Here is a 19,255-nt window from a genome sequence, read left to right on the forward strand (position 1 = left end):
AGCTCTGGGACCGTCTCCTCTCTACGCTGCTTTGCACAATGGTCACATAGAGGCTGCCAGCTCGTTTTGGCACCTGAGTTAAGCACGAATCATACCGAATGAACATCGGACCAAAAATAGTTCCTGCCCTGTCAGGCAAGTCTGAGAGACACCCTGTGATCAAAGATGGGGAAGCAGACACAATGCCCAGTAGTCGCAGCAGAGCAGCTGCCTGACACTTGTGGAGCTTCCTCCACGCACTGCTGCGAAGGAGAGCCTGAAGAAAGGATGTGAAGGAGGATGATGATATAGATGGTTCAGCAGATGTTTCATTGGAGCTACTCCCATGCGTGAGAGAACGCACGAAGCTGTTCAATGGAAAATGTGCGTTCAGAAGTGGACATGGCACTGAATATGAGATAATTATTAAGGCATTTCTATTTTGGAGCCCTTCTGTGTGTAGTTTTACATAATAAATGTTAGCGTTGCCTTTCTACACGCACACACGATCCCCGGCCCAAACAAACAAGCAGCTTTTTTGCTTCTTGTCACTGATACCTCTCGAAGTTAAGTATCTTTGGCCACAAATAGATCATTGCCCTATTTGAAAAGTTCCTAGTGGAGTGTAGCCAGTTTTGACTGGCTATATATACCTAAGCTGGCAAATCGAGCAACCTCTCAGCTTTTGCTTCTATATATAAAGAGGAATGATATAGAATAAATCAGCTGGACGGAGCATATGTCATATCAATTTTTATACCAAAATTCTTTGCTTTCTGAGTCGGCTTTAGAGCCTAAGTGGGCAACTATAGGAAGCCCTAAACTCAGGTTTGGATGGGATGGTCAGGCAGTGCTAGGAACGTTAAGGTTGCTGACAGGTTTCCATGTGCCATTTAGGAATGGCTGAGGAATCAGTTTGTGTGAACAGAAGCCGTGCCTCATGAATTATTATAAGTCTCAGCACCGTAAAGCTGACCCCTGAACAAGTGCTGGAAAAGGATACAGAGAGATATTCAGGGTTCAGACGAACTTACGGCCCTCTGCTCGCAGCAGAACCTAGTGGGAAGCACCATCGGTGAGCACAGGGCCATCGTGTCGTCCCCATCCATCCACCCCAAGCCACGCACCGCAACAGCGGGACGGGACACTGCGCGGGGGGGGGGGGGGGGGGGGGGGAATGCGGCAGTACCTCGGGCGGCCACCAGGTGGCGCTAAAGTGCCCCGGCGCGGCCGCGCTATGCGGGAGCAGCAGCGGAGCGGGGTGGGCGCTGCCGCGGGGGGTCGGGGCGCGGGGGCTTCCGATGGTCCTGGGTAACTCCGGATTGTGGAGCGTGAAAGGCTGACTGACGGCAGGCAGTGTCACAGCTTCCAAAATCTCCTGGCTTTCTTAGGGAGCTTGGAATTATTGGACCCGCTGCAGGTTTTTCCTGATGTTTGTTTGATTCCCCCTCAACCATTCAGACTGGAAAGATTTAAATTCCAGAAGTGCTATGACTTTAGGGCCCGTGAAAGCATTGATCCCCGCTTTGCAGCCCAGACTAAAGCTATAAATGCTCATTGTTTCATTCGTGTTTCATTTCTGTCCTGCTTCCTGCTGTCTGAGTGGAAGTGAATTTACTGCCAGCTGCCCCCTGGGCCCACCACAGAGACACCAATTCCCTGTTTGCAGGTTCCCAGCTGGAAACCAGTGAAGATTTAAGAGCTAAAAAGGGCTTACAACCAAACGTTGCTTCCCACACAAGCACTTCTGATACGCTGAGTTGTACCTCTTATCTCCTGAACCGAGTGTAACCATACCAAGGTAATGCTTTTGCTAGACAGGCAGCTCAAGTCAGACCTCCCGTACTGTGTTTTAGAAACAAGGAATAAATGAAGGGATGTGTATTATGTCCCACATCTGAAAATCAGCTTCACATGAAATATGCACTAAATGATGCATAATGATACATGATAACGGGGAAGGAAATGCCAGCTGCCTTAATGAATGGTGCTAGGCAAATCTGGAAAAATAAATTATAGAATAATCTTGTATTATATTCCCTTTGTCATAAACTTATTCTGACCCAGAACAATACTGCTGCTCTCCAATAGAAAATAACTGAGACGCAGCTATAATCACGATACAGGAGTCCAGCGCTCACTGGTTTGTATTTTCTCTTTGTTGGTCACATTTTGCTTCATCTGGTAAACGCTGTGGACAAGGCAAGAACAGAGTGAACTACTTCCAGCTAAGGCAGGAGGAACAGCCAACTGCTGCCTCTGGGTGGCTGGGGAGAAGAAGCAGAGCTTCAACCCAACACTTTGGCTTTCTCTTGAAGGGAGAGCAGGAGGGTGCTCATGCTTCACTTCAGCTCCCGACCTGTAATGCAGCCAGGCACTTTCTTTGGGAATTTGCTGGGTTGTTTTGTCCATTTCAGTGGGAATGAGTTGAGGATTAGGGCTGTTTTTCTGCTGTGACAATGTATGTATTGCTTTTGCTGGATTTCTGAGAGGCTTGTTTGCTCTGCAATGGGGATGAATGAAAGACAAAGAAACCTTGGAGAATATCCTCATCTAGAGCAAGCAGATGAATGTGGAAAATTCTCCCTTCTACTCACCCAAAATCACAGTACAACAACGTACTGCAAGTGTCTTTGCTAGATGTTCCCTAACAAAGAGAACTGGCCCTACTTAAAGGATCCTCTGCACTTTGTGCTCCTACACCTCATTCCCATTTTATCCACCTGGCACTATCAAACATCCTTCATCAGGTGAGGATACTGCTTTGCAAGCTCTAGATGCAAATACCATGCACAGGTGTGCGTGTGGATGTCCGTGTGATGGGCTTTGGGAACTCACATGGAACAGAATTTGCGTGTGGCTCCTTCCACCAAATAAGCAAAATTCATATTAAGAAGCTGCAGCACAACGTGTTTATAACTTTGTGGTTTTGCTCATGGTTTGGCATCTTTTAAAGTCAAAAGCCTACTCTGCACCTTAACACCTTTCCTAGGACTTCTGAGTATACAAGATGTGGGGGCTTAAAACAGTGACCGAATGGAAGGAAAGTAATGTGCTCTCACAAGGTGTGTGTGGTAGAGGCATGTTCTTTATTTCTGTTCCTTTATTCATAAAAATGCAACACATGCTTTACTATACATTATAATACATCGTTTTTATACTCTGATAAATGAAATTAAAATATCAAACAGAAAAACCCAGAAAAAGCCAGACGGGTTGAGAGCAGTGGTTCAAAGAGTATCCTGTCTCCAGCACTGGCTGGTATCAGATGCTGCAGATAAAAGTAGAAGAAACTGTATAGTAACCTGTTACGAATTAACATGCCCAGGAGAAAAGTTTCTTCCTGACCCTCATCAGTTAGTGGTTGACTTATATGCCAAAGCATACATTACTATACACACTCACGTATTTATATCTATCTATACCAAGAAGCATGTGACCAAATGCCAGATCAGGCTGCTGGTACTTTCACTTACAGGAAAGTCATTCCAAGGAAAGAATTTTCTTCACCGCAAGAGGCTCACACAGTGCATTGCTGGGAGAGGGAAAGCTGCAATTCACAGCTTGGTAAGGGAAACTGCCTTTACAAACAGCACCTGAACTGTGTCCCTTTTGAAGATAACTGGGTAATTGTGATTATATACCTCAAACCTATATACCTATATCCACCTGCACCAAGATTACACACCCTCAGCCTGTCCTGCCTTCTTTGCAGCAGTGCTGCCTAACTCCACCTTCAATCTGTTTGGCTTCAGTTTAAGCCCATATCTTTCTGTCCTGTCCACCAGATAGAGAGTATCCCTCTCTTTTGATGCAAGTGATGCTTCTGCATATGAAATGGGCCAATTAATGAGCTTAAGAATAACCACTTCCACTCAGGCTTGTTAATATACTTGGTTTTACCTGAAAGGGATCACATAGCATCCAGAACTTGTATAAGTGTGAGCAGAAAGAAATGCAAGATACATTAAAATAATGCGGTAAGTTTTAGAAAAGGAAAAGGAAAAGAAAAGGAGAAAGGAAAAGGAAACAAGAGAAGAGAAGGGAACGGGAGAGGAGAGGAGAGGAGAGGAGAGGAGAGGAGAGGAGAGGAGAGGAGAGGAGAGGAGAGGAGAGGAGAGGAGAGGAGAGGAGAGGAGAGGAGAGGAGAGGAGAGGAGAGGAGAGGAGAGGAGAGGAGAGGAGAGGAGAGGAGAGGAGAGGAGAGGAGAGGAGAGGAGAGGAAAAAGCGATCAGTTTGCTGGTTTTCTTTTCATTAAATGTGATTAGCTTATAAAAAACTTTGAATTAGTCAGCATGATGGGAATGACTCATCAGACCTAATTTTAGCTGCTTAAAGTTAGCCAGCATTTCCAAAACAGTCATCTCATCTCCTTCAGTAGCAAACAGGGATGGATGAGCACTTCCAGGATAATACCATGCTATTGCCTTCAGCTCCCCAACGACTCAGGTGGGGATGGGATGGACTCCTCTGTGAAGACAGAACAAAGTTACAGCAACTACTGAGAGCCTTGGCCAGGAGGTGGTACTTCACCTCTTGGTGGCTGAGGTCAAGTGAGATAAATTCCATTTTAGGCAACCATAAATTCAGAGACAATAACTTTTACATTAGCAGGCTAATGAAACATAACGTAAATTAGATGTGATCATCATCAGGGAAAAAATAAAAGCATGATGAGATATTGCACATTGGATAACAGAGGTGTGCAGGGAGTGGAACTTCCATGTCATGGCAACTTCAAAACACTGACATTTTCTTTCTTTTTCTTTTTGCCAATGGAGCTGACAGCTGAGTGTGTTGAATTTCTCTGCAAAGGATCATTTTTACAGTCATTTCAGATGAATAAACATATCTCATTTTGACAAAATCATGCCGTTTGGTCTCTAGATTGAACAATTTCTTTCTAAAGCCGTGTAACAAAATAAAAGCAAAAGCAAGACTGGCATTCTGAAATGAAAAGACATTTTGATTTTAAGGATGGCAAAGCTCCCTCTAAAACCTGCTCTGTCCTGAGGCTTAACAGGATTGTGCTGATTTTCATCTCAGACTCGAGATTCTATTTTGATTTCTGAGGAGTGCAAAGGAGCCCATTTGACCAGCTCTCATTTCTGACAGAGCCAAGCCTGCATGCAGCACCATAGCATGCAGCTAACATAGCACACAGATTGAATTGTGAGGCTGTGGCATTAATGGGAGCAGCCCATGACAAAGAAATGAGAAAAGCTCTGAGGATCTCATTGGGTATCTCAGAGAACTGAGCGTATAGCAGGTTCTCAAAGCTACCCAGTAACACTGGGTTCCATTACTGCCACTTGGCTTCCTCTTATATAGAACAGCCCTACATGTTCCCCAGTGCCACCCCAGCAAAGGGGCTTCACTTGAACTACCAGAGAGGGGCAATTGTCACACAAGAGCAATCATTTTCTGTGATGGTAGAGGAATTTCAGAGTCTCCCAGAGGGACAGGGAACTGAACTCCCAAGTAAATTAGGCAGTTTTGAAATGTCTGACCTACAGGGCACACTTCATTGTTCTTGTTCTCTGCCTAGATCATTATCTCTCTCTGGGTGTCTTCAGCATTAGTCCCTGCAGGGTAATAAAGTTTAGAAGAAGTTTGCTCAAGCACAGTAGCTGTCTAGTCAACCCAAATATAAGCTGCTTTCTTGTGCCAGCACTAATCTGTTACTGATACCCACACTAACCATTATGAAGCTCCTTTTAGCAGCTCAGTATTGTAATGTAGGCATGCTGACAGTATGAGGCTTATAATGTAAATACTTGTGCACACGAGCTCATTGTTTATACTCTAAAAGCTATGCTAGGAGAAGTTGTTGGAACTGATTTTAATTGCAGTGAAAAGCTAGATTTGTGACTCCAGCGATAGTGTGCTCAAGGTCACAGCTGCTTTCTGATAAGAAGCTTCTCCAGAAGGCTGACTGACAGTTGCCACTGAGTCTTCTGGATCCTCACAACTGGTGATGAGGGCAACCGCACTAAATGATTTCTGGTTTTCACTTAATGATTTGATTTCTGTCACTGATGTCTCTGCTTCTTTTTCCAGCATCTTCTCTGTTCGATTCCATTCTTGCTCCTTCCTATCCAGCTGCATGGCACTGCAGTGAGGAGCATAAACCTCTGTAGTTTCCTCAAACTGCAAGCAATCCACTTTATAGTACTTTTTCTTTACATGTAAGACATCATTAAACCTATAGCCCCAAAGAATCTCTCTGGGCACGTACGAGCTTCTTGACTGATGTGAAGTTCCTGTTGAATCCCCTGTGTAGACAAACGTGACCAAGATCTCAAAGTTGTCCTTGGCCAAAGCTTTCCGATCCAAACCATACAAAGGACTCTCACTATTAATTTCATGCACTACTGTCACTGGTGTAACAAGTATGATCTGGTCATTCAGCAGCTTCAAGTCTTTGTATTCCATTGTCATCCTTCCTTCCTTGTCTTCCTTGTAGCGCAGGAGCTGAGCTCGTACAGAGCCCTCCACCATGTGGTTTGGTCGGAAATCGCCAATGCGCCACATCAGGCAAAATTTATCATCCCTCAGACCTACCACAGCATAGTAGCTGAAACGAATGGTTTGAGCTCTTTTTCGAGCTGTGGCCATTTTAGCCAAGGCTGCTCCGATGATGAAAGTGTCGATAATGCAGCTTAGTACTGACTGCAGGATAACCATCAGGATTGCCACAGAGCACTCCTCCGTAACGCAGCGGTAACCATAACCAATGGTCGTCTGGGTTTCGAGGGAGAACAGGAATGCCCCCGTGAAGCTATGAACATTTGCAACACAGGGGGTTGTTTCTTCATCGTTCAATAAATCTCCGTGTTGCATTGCTATCAGCCAGAAGACCAGTCCAAAGAACAGCCATGACAGAACATAGGACAGGGAGAAGATGACAAACATGTGACGCCACTTGATGTCCACCAGGGTGGTAAATATGTCCACCACGTAGCTCTCCCATTCCCCAAAGATGTGTTTGAAGTACACATTGCAGCTGCCATCCTTGTGGAGAAACCGCTTCTGCTGTCTTTTCATCCCCATTTCTGGGCTTTTTCTGCAAGAGCCTTTGTAACTGATCTTATTTCCCTGTATGTTTACAGGCCTATAGCAACCACTCTGTTCAGTCATCTTTCTCATATCTGCCTCGTGGCATCAGTTTACAAAACACACTTGTGGTCCCAGGGGCTATTTGTTTCCTTTGTTCATTGGAAATCTATGAAATAAAAGAAAAAGTTTATTTTTGTTTTTAATTTCGTATGCCAAACTCTGTAAAACTAAAACTAAATATACTTTCTGGCCATCATGAGCAATTTTCTGAAGAGTACAGACTCTGACACTGATTACGCCATATAGCTCAAAAACTCAGAAATTCAGCTAGAAAATCAACCGGCTAGAAATGTTCACATCAATCTTAAAATTTGTTATCTAGATGTAAGCATAATCCAAAACCTTTGCGGTGACCCCACTGTATCTCTTCCAAAGTTCTGGTGAAGTAGCATTCAAATCAGGAAGGGCTTTCATGAACACTCACAAGGATGGCATGAGCTCTCCGAAAGTTAGCCAAGCATTTAGGGTAGTCAGTTGTTCTGTGTTTGTTTTCCCACTCTAGAAGAAATGCCTAGGTAAATATTCTCAGTCAGCCAGAAGAATACAGTGTCATGGACTGACAAGTTCAGTTTTAAACAGAAAATGTTTCAACCACCCATTCGTCATTGTTGATATTTCAATATTGCACAGAAAAAAAAAAAATGCGTCAAGTGGTTTCTTTTTACTGAGCTAGAGTAAAAGAAATATATTTGCAGCTCACATGAAAAAGAAACGTCTCTGAGGTCCTACAAACCCTCACAAATAATTCCTTAAAACAACAATAACAACAAAAGTCCAGTTGCCAAGAAGTATTTAGATTTTTATTAACAAATTTGGAGCAAACATGCACTAATAAAATGTGTGGATGACACAACTTTAGAAAGTGATGTGAATTAGGAGATTCCTCTGTCAGATCAGAGAAAAAATTGATGTCTTGGCAGATTGTAACCGTATGAATTTCAGCAGTATGAAGTGCTAGGCTGTGCATTCATTGACTAATAACAAGAATTTGTGTTAGAAACTGAGACCTCGTCAGTTGAAATCCATTAAAAAGCAAAGACTTAGCTGAAGTAGTCAGATACAGGATGCTTCTGAGTTACTTGTAGGATACAGCACTGAAAAAAGGAAATGCCTTTTCCTACAGATCTCCAACTGATTCTACTATATCCCAACCCCTAACACAGATATATAACGCTGAAAAATCCGAAGCATATACCACTTCTTGAGGAAAAAACTCTCATTTTCCAAAATTGTGAGCTTTCAGTGGAAAAATGGCAAAGACTTTTCCCATTTTTAAGCTGGTTTCATGTGAGAAGAGTTCAGATGTAGGCACACAGTGAAGCCAGAGTATTCATGGAAAATGAATTTACAGAAATGTTTCCCAGTTCGTAGTCTTTTTTTCTCAGCTCTTCATTCACTTTGCAAACGTATAAACGACTGCACACAGTTTAAGGCAGAAGAGAGTCAGGCCCATAGAGTGTAATATATATTGGATGGACTAGATTAACAGACTGAGAACGCTTCTCCCATCCAAGTAACAATGACAAGCATGCACGGACACTATTCCAAAAACACTTAAAAGCCAAACATAGTTTCCATTTCTTTTTTCTTTTCTTTTCTTTTTTTTTTTTTTTCTTTTTCTTTTCAGTACAGAAATGAATGTGACATATGGTGTCGTAGCCTCAGAATGTGGCCTGCATTAAAAAACACAACATTAATGTTTCCAAAAATACTTCTTGGAATACAGTCTTTGGAAACATTCATATGACTTGCTTTACTCATTGCTTTAAACAAACACTTTAGCCTAGTCCATTGACGACTCCTGACCTAACATATTATAAGTCGTAATTAACAACAAACAAAAGCTAGAAGCTGTTGTGCAATTTTTTTAAGAACCTCATGATGTGAGGTGTGAAAATGAAGCACACTGTAATCAGGAGTCGATATGTCATTACACACAACACATACTGAGGGTTATGCTGTTTTTCTTATTGACTGCTTCAGACGAGCATGCCTTTAAATTACTCACAAACTCTAAACAGAGTTCCCAGTTCATGAAAAAAAGACTGCTGAGTTGATTCCACTCCCTACTGTTGCCTTCAGCAAATAATCATATTTCAAAAATGGTGTTTTGCTGGTACCATCTTTAAATGTCAATGGTGTTGGCAACGCTGATAGACTGTCAGACATGCAACTAAGTGGAAAAGTCCACCCAAATTTTACAGTAGTCCACGATGCACTGGAGAGAACTTTGTTATTCCTCGTGCATTAAGAGCTTTCACCCCACTTAGGGTCTCTCTTAAGTACAGGTGGTGGTTATATATATATATTCTTGTGAGTGCCTCAGGTGGGGTTCTGACTGGTGTAAATGAAGCCATGCAGTTAGATGCTGGACTGGATTTTGCAAAACAATTGCATGAGTATGCCTATAGTATAATATATAATAAATATATAACATAATATATAAAATAATATATAACATATAACACATGTATATAACATACAACATATATAGCATTTGACATACGGTATGTAATATGTAATATATAATATATGACATAGAGAGAGCAGATCTATAAGAAGAAGGAACATGATGCAGAGCCTTTTCAACCAGAACCAAATGATCTACCCCTGGAGCTAGATGGATTAGAATAGAATCAGTGCAGAGGAAAAGTAACACATATATTGCTCTCAGTTAATCTTTCTCCATCGTGTTGAAAATTGGCTTGCTCAGAGCCATTTGGCATTGCACAGTGGAGACGTGCCCCAAATGACCTAAAATCCCAAATGTGCTTGAAAGTCTTAGGAAATAGCCTCCTCAGTCACTCAAAAACATCTACAAATGTTGCCCAGTATTTTGGGTGTGCTTAAAGGTGAGCCAAGTCCGAACTTTTCCAGGCTACCTCTTCAAGTCTCCTGAGTGCCATAATAATCATGCATCATAATTAATAACTCTTTTATATTGTCTGATGTTGCTCAGAACGTTTTAAGTCTAAAAAAAACATCCTTCAGTGTTTCTGAATTATGTAAGCTTGTATTACGATCTGCACTTCATTCATGGGGACACTTTTAAAAGTGATTTTCCTATTTCAAACAAGAGGCACCGAGGCCAGATGTTCATTGCTTGCTCTATGGAGACACTCTGCCTTTTGCAGAGCAGCCTGAAGGCTATTATTACTACCAAAGTTTAAAGAGGAGAAGAGCACAGACTTATAACCAGACTTCTGCACCTCAATCTTGGAGCCATGTCAAATATCTTATTTTTCAAAACGGACAAAATATTTTACACATCCCGAGATGCCCGTAGGAATTGCATTAAAGGTCCTGCTACCTGGTAAAGATTAACAAAGAGGATGGGGGAGGATTTAAAAACATTCCCTACTCACTAAGGCTCATGGATCAGTTGCTGCAAATGATTCTCAGATGTTGCCAGGAAGTGTATTCACCTTCCTCTAACAATCACAAACCCTCACCCTTTTTTTGCCTTGCTTTTACTTTCTGTATGTGTTTTATTTTCCCCCTTTTGCTTTTGGGCATGTTTGTACACATCATAAGCCTCCTCTTGCATACTATCCTGTCCTTCAGAGCAAGAAGTGCATGGAAATTTACAGCACTTTTGGTAACTATACATATAAGTATATTTAACCCCTACGTACTGGCTGATTAGAGATAAAAATTGAGCAGCAAAGTTAGGCAGGATAGAAGGAAGAGAGCAATTGAGATATCTCAAAGGTTTCATTAGGGTAAATGCCAGAGAGAGTTCAGAAGTTCTTCTTTATGAATCAGACTCAGAGTTCAGAAAATAAGCAAATACTCTTAATTATCTGAGCCAAGGCGAGGATCTTACTGTGTTGTGTACTGCAGCATGACTGCTGCAGAAAGCTGTGCTCGTAGGGTCTGCACAATGACCCCCAAACTGGTATCTCTGAAATTTTCACCCTGATTAGATATGGGAGAAAGGTAAGCACATACACCTGTTTAAAAGGCCATAAAGTAGTGCAGTGGCAGAACTAGGAACAAACTCAGCACCTAATTACATCCATTTAAGAGTTACAACAAAGCAAACACTAGTAGAATCAAGCCTTTGTATTATATTTATCATCTTAATCTAGTTCCTCTTGAATAGAGCGGTTGTACAAGAACTCCTCTTGATTGTCATCAGCTCTCTCAGAAGCTTTAAGCATCATGTTAAGGCTTAAAGACTTTTAAAGGCTTTCAGTAAATGTAACCTGCAACTTCGTTGTGATATTTTGAGTTTAGGGTTTAGCGTTTTATGGGGATAATTCCTGTACTGCACCTTAACCTAATGCCTAACGAGTTGTTGTTACACCCATTTTATGACTTTATTTTCCCATTATGTAAACATGTAGAAGCAAATTTTTGTTCAGTGACAACTTCAGTCAACAGTCTGTTTGTAAAGCATTAAGCAAAACAATGTGAAGATCTTGGTTCCGGAATAATTACGTTCTGAAGATGAGATCAAATCAAAAATAAGACAACTCGAAGCCTCCGAATGAAGCTGGGTCCTCTCTGCTCAACTCCACACACATGGAAGTGGATATCTCTCTTGCATTGGCTTAGCAATCACCTCACTTTCCCACTTCATTTTGGAAAAGGTCTGAAAGGTTTCCAGTTTTAGTCATTGTTGTGTAACCCTGGAAGTCTTTGAGCTCATAGACCAGAAATGTGACAAGTAGAAAGAAGCCTTTTGAGCTGCCTTGGAACTGACTCAGATACTTGTTCCCTAAAAAAAAAATCCAACCAACAACAACAACAACAAACCACCACAGAATCTAAATAAATCTATCGTAGAACAGTTGATCTCTTCTTTTCCTTCCTTCCTTCCTTCCTTCCTTCCTTCCTTCCTTCCTTCCTTCCTTCCTTCCTTCCTTCCTTCCTTCCTTCCTTCCTTCCTTCCTTCCTTCCTTCCTTCCTTCCTTCCTTCCTTCCTTCCTTCCTTCCTTCCTTCCTTCCTTCCTTCCTTCCTTCCTTCCTTCCTTCCTTCCTTCCTTCCCTCCTTCCTTCCCTCCTTCCTTCCCTCCTTCCCTCCTTCCTTCCCTCCTTCCTTCCCTCCTTCCTTCCCTCCTTCCCTCCTTCCTCTCATTTTTAGAAAGGGAATCAACTTTCCCTTGCATCAGAAAAGTCATATTCTTGTTCTGCAACATGGAGAGTAAGAATATTTATATTCTTTTATATTTAGTTATCTCCATCTCATCTTAGATCCCCACAGTTGACTGAAGGGTATTTCTGCAAGGGGAGGGAAAAGGCAAACTCCCCTAAACTGAACCTGACATATTCCCAGAGCCAGAGCTCTGGGATCAGAGCTGAAGGAGAGGTGTCTTCATGTCTGAATCCATACCAGTGCACTGTCAGATCACACATGCTCTTGTGTTGACTTAAATGAGAGGAGCACATCCAAACCATGAGCTTCGATTGCAAAACTCTTACATTCACAATGATTTATATGCAGCCATTGGAGCAAAGCTTTAAAACAGCTCAAATTTCCCTAAAATTAAAGTTTCCTTGTACTAATCACTTCAGATTAGATGACCGAATGCAGCAGTGGTTGGCAGGGCTGCAGTTCAACCAGCAGAGTGACTGTCAGATTGGAAATACACAGTTGTGAGAGCATCATCTTACAAGGAACACCATTCCTCTCCATCGTTTTGTGAATATAGGTCTTTCAACTGCAAAGATTCCAAATACAGAAAGAAAAGCACACTTTAAATGTGCTAAGCTTGGAGAAAAGGATAATTCTTGGACTTCTTATTCAAAACCTCAGTGCAGGAAGAAAACCTGGAATATCAGTATATAAGTGTTTATAAAACATTTTATAAGATAGATATAAATAGCACAAAGCAGCAGACATTTGCACGCATTTTAAAGTAATGCAACTGTGCTGTAATCTACACTGAAACAATTCCCAGTAAGAGATATATTGGCATTTAATTCATCTAAGTGAAACCAGATCTCCTTAAAAATAAAGAAAAGAAAAAAAAAAAAAAATCTGCCCCTTAAGTTTGAGATGACAGACTCTGACAGTTACTTCTTGATGAAGAGTGGATACCAGTTTCAGAGCCATGGGACAGGTTTATAACGAACAAGGCCCCTCATTACAACTCAGAGTGACTCCCAAAATCTGTAGAAAGCTGAAAAATGTCTATTTTAATCTATTCACACTGTATGCACTGCTTGGTTGTAGCCAAGAGCAAGCAGTGGAAACACTGAAATACCAAGAGAAATGGAAAGTGCTGGCAACTTGAAACTCTTTATTTCAGGCCTCACTGCCATTCTTTGTCTCAGACAGTTTGGCAGGGGTGAAACCTGAAACTGCTCACTCTCAGGATTCTCTTCCCCTTTTCAGCCCTGAGCTCCCACACACTCCTATACCAGGACAACTGGGCACAGCATGCTCTTACCAGCTCAAGACCCATGCCAGCATCTCCTGGTGCAGCTGTAGGTGGTAGAAACACATGTTGACATGCAGTGCACAGGCAGATTTCAGCCAGGGAGCAGCCAGCTCCCTGCATCAGTGCTGCCTTCATATGCTATGTCCCCAAGCATAGCAAGGAGACAGGGAGGCCAAAGGAGCATAACAAGGAGCATAGCAAGGGAAGCCAACCCTTAAAGGTGACCCTGCTGTGTGATCAGTGCTGCCCACCCCCTTGCAGAGGAGCAGCAGGGTCCATGAATCATCGTATCATTATTTCCTGCTGCCTGAAAAGCCCTCCTTTCTGGTTCTTAGCCCATGAGATACGAACCCTGTGCATTTCAGGGCTGAACTGATAGGACCAGAGCTTTTATCTCTGGTAGGGTTCCTGCAGCCTCAGTTCTAGAAAGTGGTAAAGCATGTCCTAGACATGGCAATCTAACAGCTATTGCAGATATGGAACTGAAAATATTCATTTTATGTCCAGTTTTCTTCCAGTGCAATTCAGCAGCCAACCTCTCAGTAACTTCAGCAGGCACGGCCTCCTGGGCTTTAATTTTAATCTAAGTTAGCTGTGAGGCGATTGAATATAAGTATTAGGACTAATTACAGTTTCCTTCTCCCTGACACACTCATGTCAAAATGGACACACGCTGAAGGTTAATTTCAATAGCTTGGCAATATTCTCCACACATTGAGCCTTATGAGTTGTATTCAGCCTATACAGGCACAGAAAAAAATCTTCGAGGAACTTTTCCACTGTATTTTGCTGGCAGAGAGCAATAGAACAGTTTGTTGCAGCTCTTAATAGACATGATGTAATAATGTGTTCAACAATAGGTAAGTGGCAGGGCATGAACAATGACAGAATGAGATCAGATCGTGCCAGCCACTTTCGGTTAACAGGACCAACACCCTCAGCTCTGTTATTTGCTACAGTTCAGAGTTGCTATACCTCTTCTCTAAACACAGGGGGTTATTAATAAGGTATGAGTCTGGGGGCAGGAAAGAGACAATATTCTACAAGGGTTCTTCTATTTGCAGGGGCTTTTTTTTTACTGCTCCCTGAAAGCATACTCCTTTTCTTCTATTTTCTGGAGTACGTTGTAAATCAAATATCCAGGGAAGGGCTGGGACATATGAACACTGTATTTCCTGTTGCACTCTTTATTCAAATATATCTCTAGAATAAGAAAGGGGAGTAGATACCAGATGCAGTTAGGTGCAGTTAGATCCCATGTATTCCAGTGTTCCCTGCTCCTACAGCTCTCTGTACACATGTCAAAAACAACTGAGAGAAGAAAAGGTTATACGTCTTTAACCAAACTAACCTTACTTGAAGATCAGAAGAAGAAGGCTTGTGCAAATTTTAATCCTGCCAATTCAAAAGACAGCAGTTTTGACAATGCAGAGACTTGTGTTGCTGTCAGTTGAGCTTGGATTAGATGCCTTACTACTGCATTTTGTATATGGATTAGAATAGAATAAAAGAGAATCCCAAGTTAACGTGGTGCGTGAACTGTGTTCAACAGGTGAGAGAAATAAGACCTGAGTAGGAAGCATGAGGATCAAAGATTTTCTGCTAAAGTTTGTTCAGTCCTAGTGAAGAGCTCCTGAAGAGAGCTTGACACCAGCTGTTGACTTGTAATGGCTATTGGGTGCAAAGGGGAACACCTGCAGGTTTCTACTCAAACCAACTTTGAGCTGCTGTCTTCAGCATGAATTCCCTTCTAATTCTCAGAAGCTGTCTCATTGCACCTAACAAAATATCTCAAATGCCAATGAAGTCACAAAAGCCTTTAGCATTTTGAATCTAAAATACGGTCTTGTAGTGGTGATTTTATGTGACTGCCCTGAGCAAATGGTGAGGAGAAGGAAAAAAGTTTAGAACAGGTAAATAAATGAATCCCATTCACACTAATTAGGAAATGTCACAAACAAAAGCAAACAAAACTGTTGATTCCAGCTGTCCAGCCTTTCCCCAAATCAAAGGTAAATATTAGTTAAGGACCAAGCCAAACAATGTACAAATGCTTTTTTTTCAGGGGAAAGCACCAGAAACACCAGACATTAACACATGTAGTCAGATAAACCAGGCAATCAAAAACTATGCGTCAAGAAATCTGTCTCTCAATCATCACTAGGGTCAAGAATGACTATTTTTCTTTCTGAGCAGCTTTGTATGACTCATGTGTGAACATAGAAACAACAGAAGACCACCTCTGATATGCCTCGATGTGGTTTTATCTCAAGTCTGGTACAGGGTATCATGTAGCTTAGTTTAGACTAAGATTGGAGCTGCTCAGCCAAAGCCCATGGTCTTACGTGGCATCCCAAGGTTTAGGTTCTTCATCCAAACCAAGACATGCTTCCACATTTTTCAGACTATATTTGTCACCACTTTTCAAAAGCTTGTGGAATATATTAAATGTTTTCAGAGATCAGAAGCCTGATCCAAAGTCTAGAAGTCAGCAAAGCGATTCTCTTCAATGTCTCATTTTGGATCAGGGCTAGCTGCTGGGTTTCTTAGTATCACCACAGGCAGTATCCGTCGTCAGAATTGGCTCTGTTTGCTGGAGTTAGAACAGTAATTCTAAGGAACAAGGGCTTTCCTCTAATCTTCATTTTCTTTGGTTCATAGAATTTGGCAGAATATAGACTTTCCATATTCCTACTTAACTCCACTGAGATCTACATGAAATTTGGGAACAGGAAGATTCTTTCAGAGATGACTTTCAACACCTTGTAGAGCAGATGGCTGAACCTTTGTGTCTGCATCCTCATGAGCCTTGGTCTCAGCATGGATGCGTGTGATCTGGAAAGTCAGGTTACTACAAATTTCAATAGTTGCTTATATTTTTTTTTCAGAACTTACACTCAGCATGGTGTTGGCTGCTCTTGTTTTCAACTGTTTTTCTCTTCCAGGCTTCAGTAGCCCAAATTACAGTTGAAGTTTTGCAAGAATAATTAACGTGGAAGTGGAAAATCATGTGTGTCTGTGCGTGTATGGGCCATACATCCAAGAGCCTGATTTTTACCTCAGTGTGTGACTTGCAAAACTTCCTTTTAGATCTCTTAAGCTATCCCGGAGCTTATTCCTGACCACCTGAATAAGGCTCTGAAGACAGCAAGTAGTATTTTAAGAAATTCAGAGAAAGGCAGAATCTTTGTTTAATTCTTGTCTCTTCTCCCCGTCTTTTAAAACATATTTAGCTAAGTTACTCGTTCCTTTAAAGATGGGAACATTCATCTTGAATCAGAGCTGTGTTTTATTTTTGTCAGTACTTACTCTTTAATAGTGGTCAATATCACATATTTAATGATGTAAGATCTATTGATCATTTACAGCTCAATATACGAAGCTTCTCTTCTCCATCCCATTCAAAACTTTGTATAATGTCAGATTTAATGCCTAATTCTGAAGTTCAGTGCCTAATTCTTAAGACTCTTTTCAATTTTTTCCACTGATTAACAAAATTTCAAGCTGTTTCCAAAGGTGGAAATACTTATGTAAAAAAAAAAAAAAAAGAACATACCTCTGTATAAAACTTGCCTTTAGTATAAATATGAGTTTAGGGTTTATTTCTTGGATTTTTGTCTTTCAGTGATTTGCACAGAGGCTGACTATGTCTCCCTCAGTGCCCAAGGTCTATGTCTCTGTGCCTGATCTTCATATGGAACATTTTCACTCTGCAGTACTACTGACTGAATGAGCTACTTGTGGAAGGTTCATTTCATTTCAAGATATTTGTAATGAACCTGTTCAGTCAGCCGTGTTTTTCCTGTTTTACTTCTCAAAGGCAAACACTGGGAACAAGTGAGCAGATCTTATCAAAACGATGTTAACAAAAACACATCAAATAAAAATACGTTACATTACAAATGTCAACACCAAAAAAAAGAGAGAGGGAGAGAGCCGTGAACTGCAATTTAATTGGTTTTATTGCCAAAGGATTGTTTTGGGAAACAACTTTTTCTGTTTTACCTCATAGGTGCTATGCCTCTATGAAAAGCATCTCATTCATGTATTACACACTAACTTCGTAGGGCTGTAGTCAGCATGCTGTTGAACCATCCTAAACAGAATTTCACTCTTTGGTTTGAAATTTTCATTGAGTGGCCCCCCCATAGCTTTCTTCAATCTAGTTGGAAGAGTAATTAATCAACAAAATTGAATTCAGAAGTGATACACCCTGACTATATGACAGATATTTTGGCTGTTATTTTCCCAGCATCTTTTTTTCTTTTTTTTCCCCTCCTGTTTTCACTGATACAGAGCATCACTTATCCTGCCACAAAGCCAGAGTCACTCAAAAGGTCCAGAAATCCGTAGGTTATTAACTAAACCTCAGAACACTACCAAGGCCTGACGAGCTCCAAATCATGTGAACTTGGACTGGTGGCATTCTTCCTTAGGAACATTTTGTGTAGTGCTAAGCTGTATTCACTTCATACTCAAAAGATCTTCAGGGAATTAAGTCTGTGAAAAACATGAAGTGGTGTTTCCCACAGAAAAAGCAAGTCACACCACTTGGGTGTCTAAGTCTGGGAGCAACTGCAATTCTTATTATGCTCAGGAGGGAAAGTACAGATTAAGGAGACTAAAAAGTAACCTGAAAGGTCCTGGAGAGAAGCCAGAAGAACTGTAACAAAGGCCAAGCAATCTGAAAACAATAATGTCACAAAACATCCCGCAGAAAGAAACAAGGATGAATCTCCAGTCCATATGAATGCTAGATAGATGAAGTTATCTCCCAGCTAACTGCCAGCACAAACATCACTTACAAAGCTTGACAGCTGCACAGCAATTAGGAGAGGAGCTTGTGTTTAAAGGCAGAAGCAGCAAGTGGGTTCCAACAACATTATGACGCGTATTGGTAATTATGACATGATGACATTGATTTGGTCTCGGAGTGTTTTTCAAATCAGGACTTGAGATCTCTTTGTTCTCCTATGTAAAGCCCAGCTTTGAGGTCATTCTTCTGCTTACACACCCTTGGCTGTTTATGAACAACCTTACAAAACTCAAAGCCCATTTCCCATTGAGGAAGACAAGAAACAGGTTGTGTCATTGTCTGGCTCAATTGTTCTCTGTAACTACTTAACAATGCCAAAGAGAGCGATACTTACTTGCTTTAAGTTTTGTTGTTGTAAAAGCCCCATATCAACAATGAAAGGATATGCATGGTGCAGAGGTTTGATTGAGAAGAATCTGTTTTTCATATTAAAGTGAAATGAGTGAGACTGACATCTATCTATTTGAAAGGGAAATCAGTTGAAGGTTCAGTGAGGTACTCATCTATAATGAATGCTAAGGGCCATTTCTACCATTTATCATTAAAACAGATAACTCTAGATGTCTATGTGTGACAGGAGTCCCATACTGACATCCCAAAGGATGCCAAGACAAGCTGTTTATGCTTTTGGCTTCAGGGTAGAGTGGAAGACTTTCGAACCCTGATCTGATATTTCCTTAAAACTGCAGCAATGTATTCTCCTCTTCTGGTTTTATGCACTGTTGCTCCTAGCAGTGGCTGCATTTTATCAGTTTAGAAAGCACTTTAGAGTCTTTCGGAATAAAAAGATTGTTTGGGGGGAAGTTGGAAGAATGTCAGTAGAAAGGATGAAATATTGTCCCACGCCCTTGCTTTACTGAACAGAGAGTCTTTTCTTTTAGTGTTGGTTTAGGACTTAATCCCGCAAGGTCCTGTCTGTCAGCAAATAAAATCAGGTTTAAGAGGATGAAAA

The 19,255-nt window shown here is 41.4% G+C and overlaps 1 protein-coding gene across 1 annotated transcript; it reads right to left on the reverse strand.

Moving 5' to 3' along the window:
- Nucleotides 1-5,154: 5,154 nt before the first annotated feature.
- On the reverse strand, nt 5,155-18,421 carry KCNJ16 (potassium inwardly rectifying channel subfamily J member 16). Its single transcript, XM_031598601.2, has 2 exons — nt 18,293-18,421; nt 5,155-7,204 (listed from the first exon to the last, which is right to left on the reverse strand). The coding sequence occupies exon 2, from the start codon at nt 7,126-7,128 to the stop codon at nt 5,839-5,841; it is 1,290 nt and encodes a 429-aa protein (XP_031454461.1). The 5' UTR covers nt 7,129-7,204; nt 18,293-18,421; the 3' UTR covers nt 5,155-5,838.
- Between the last annotated feature and the right edge of the window lie 834 nt (nt 18,422-19,255).

The sequence above is a fragment of the Phasianus colchicus genome, chromosome 20, assembly GCF_987193195.1.
Source record: "Phasianus colchicus chromosome 20, bPhaCol1.hap1.1, whole genome shotgun sequence".
NCBI classification, from domain to species: Eukaryota; Metazoa; Chordata; class Aves; order Galliformes; family Phasianidae; genus Phasianus; species Phasianus colchicus.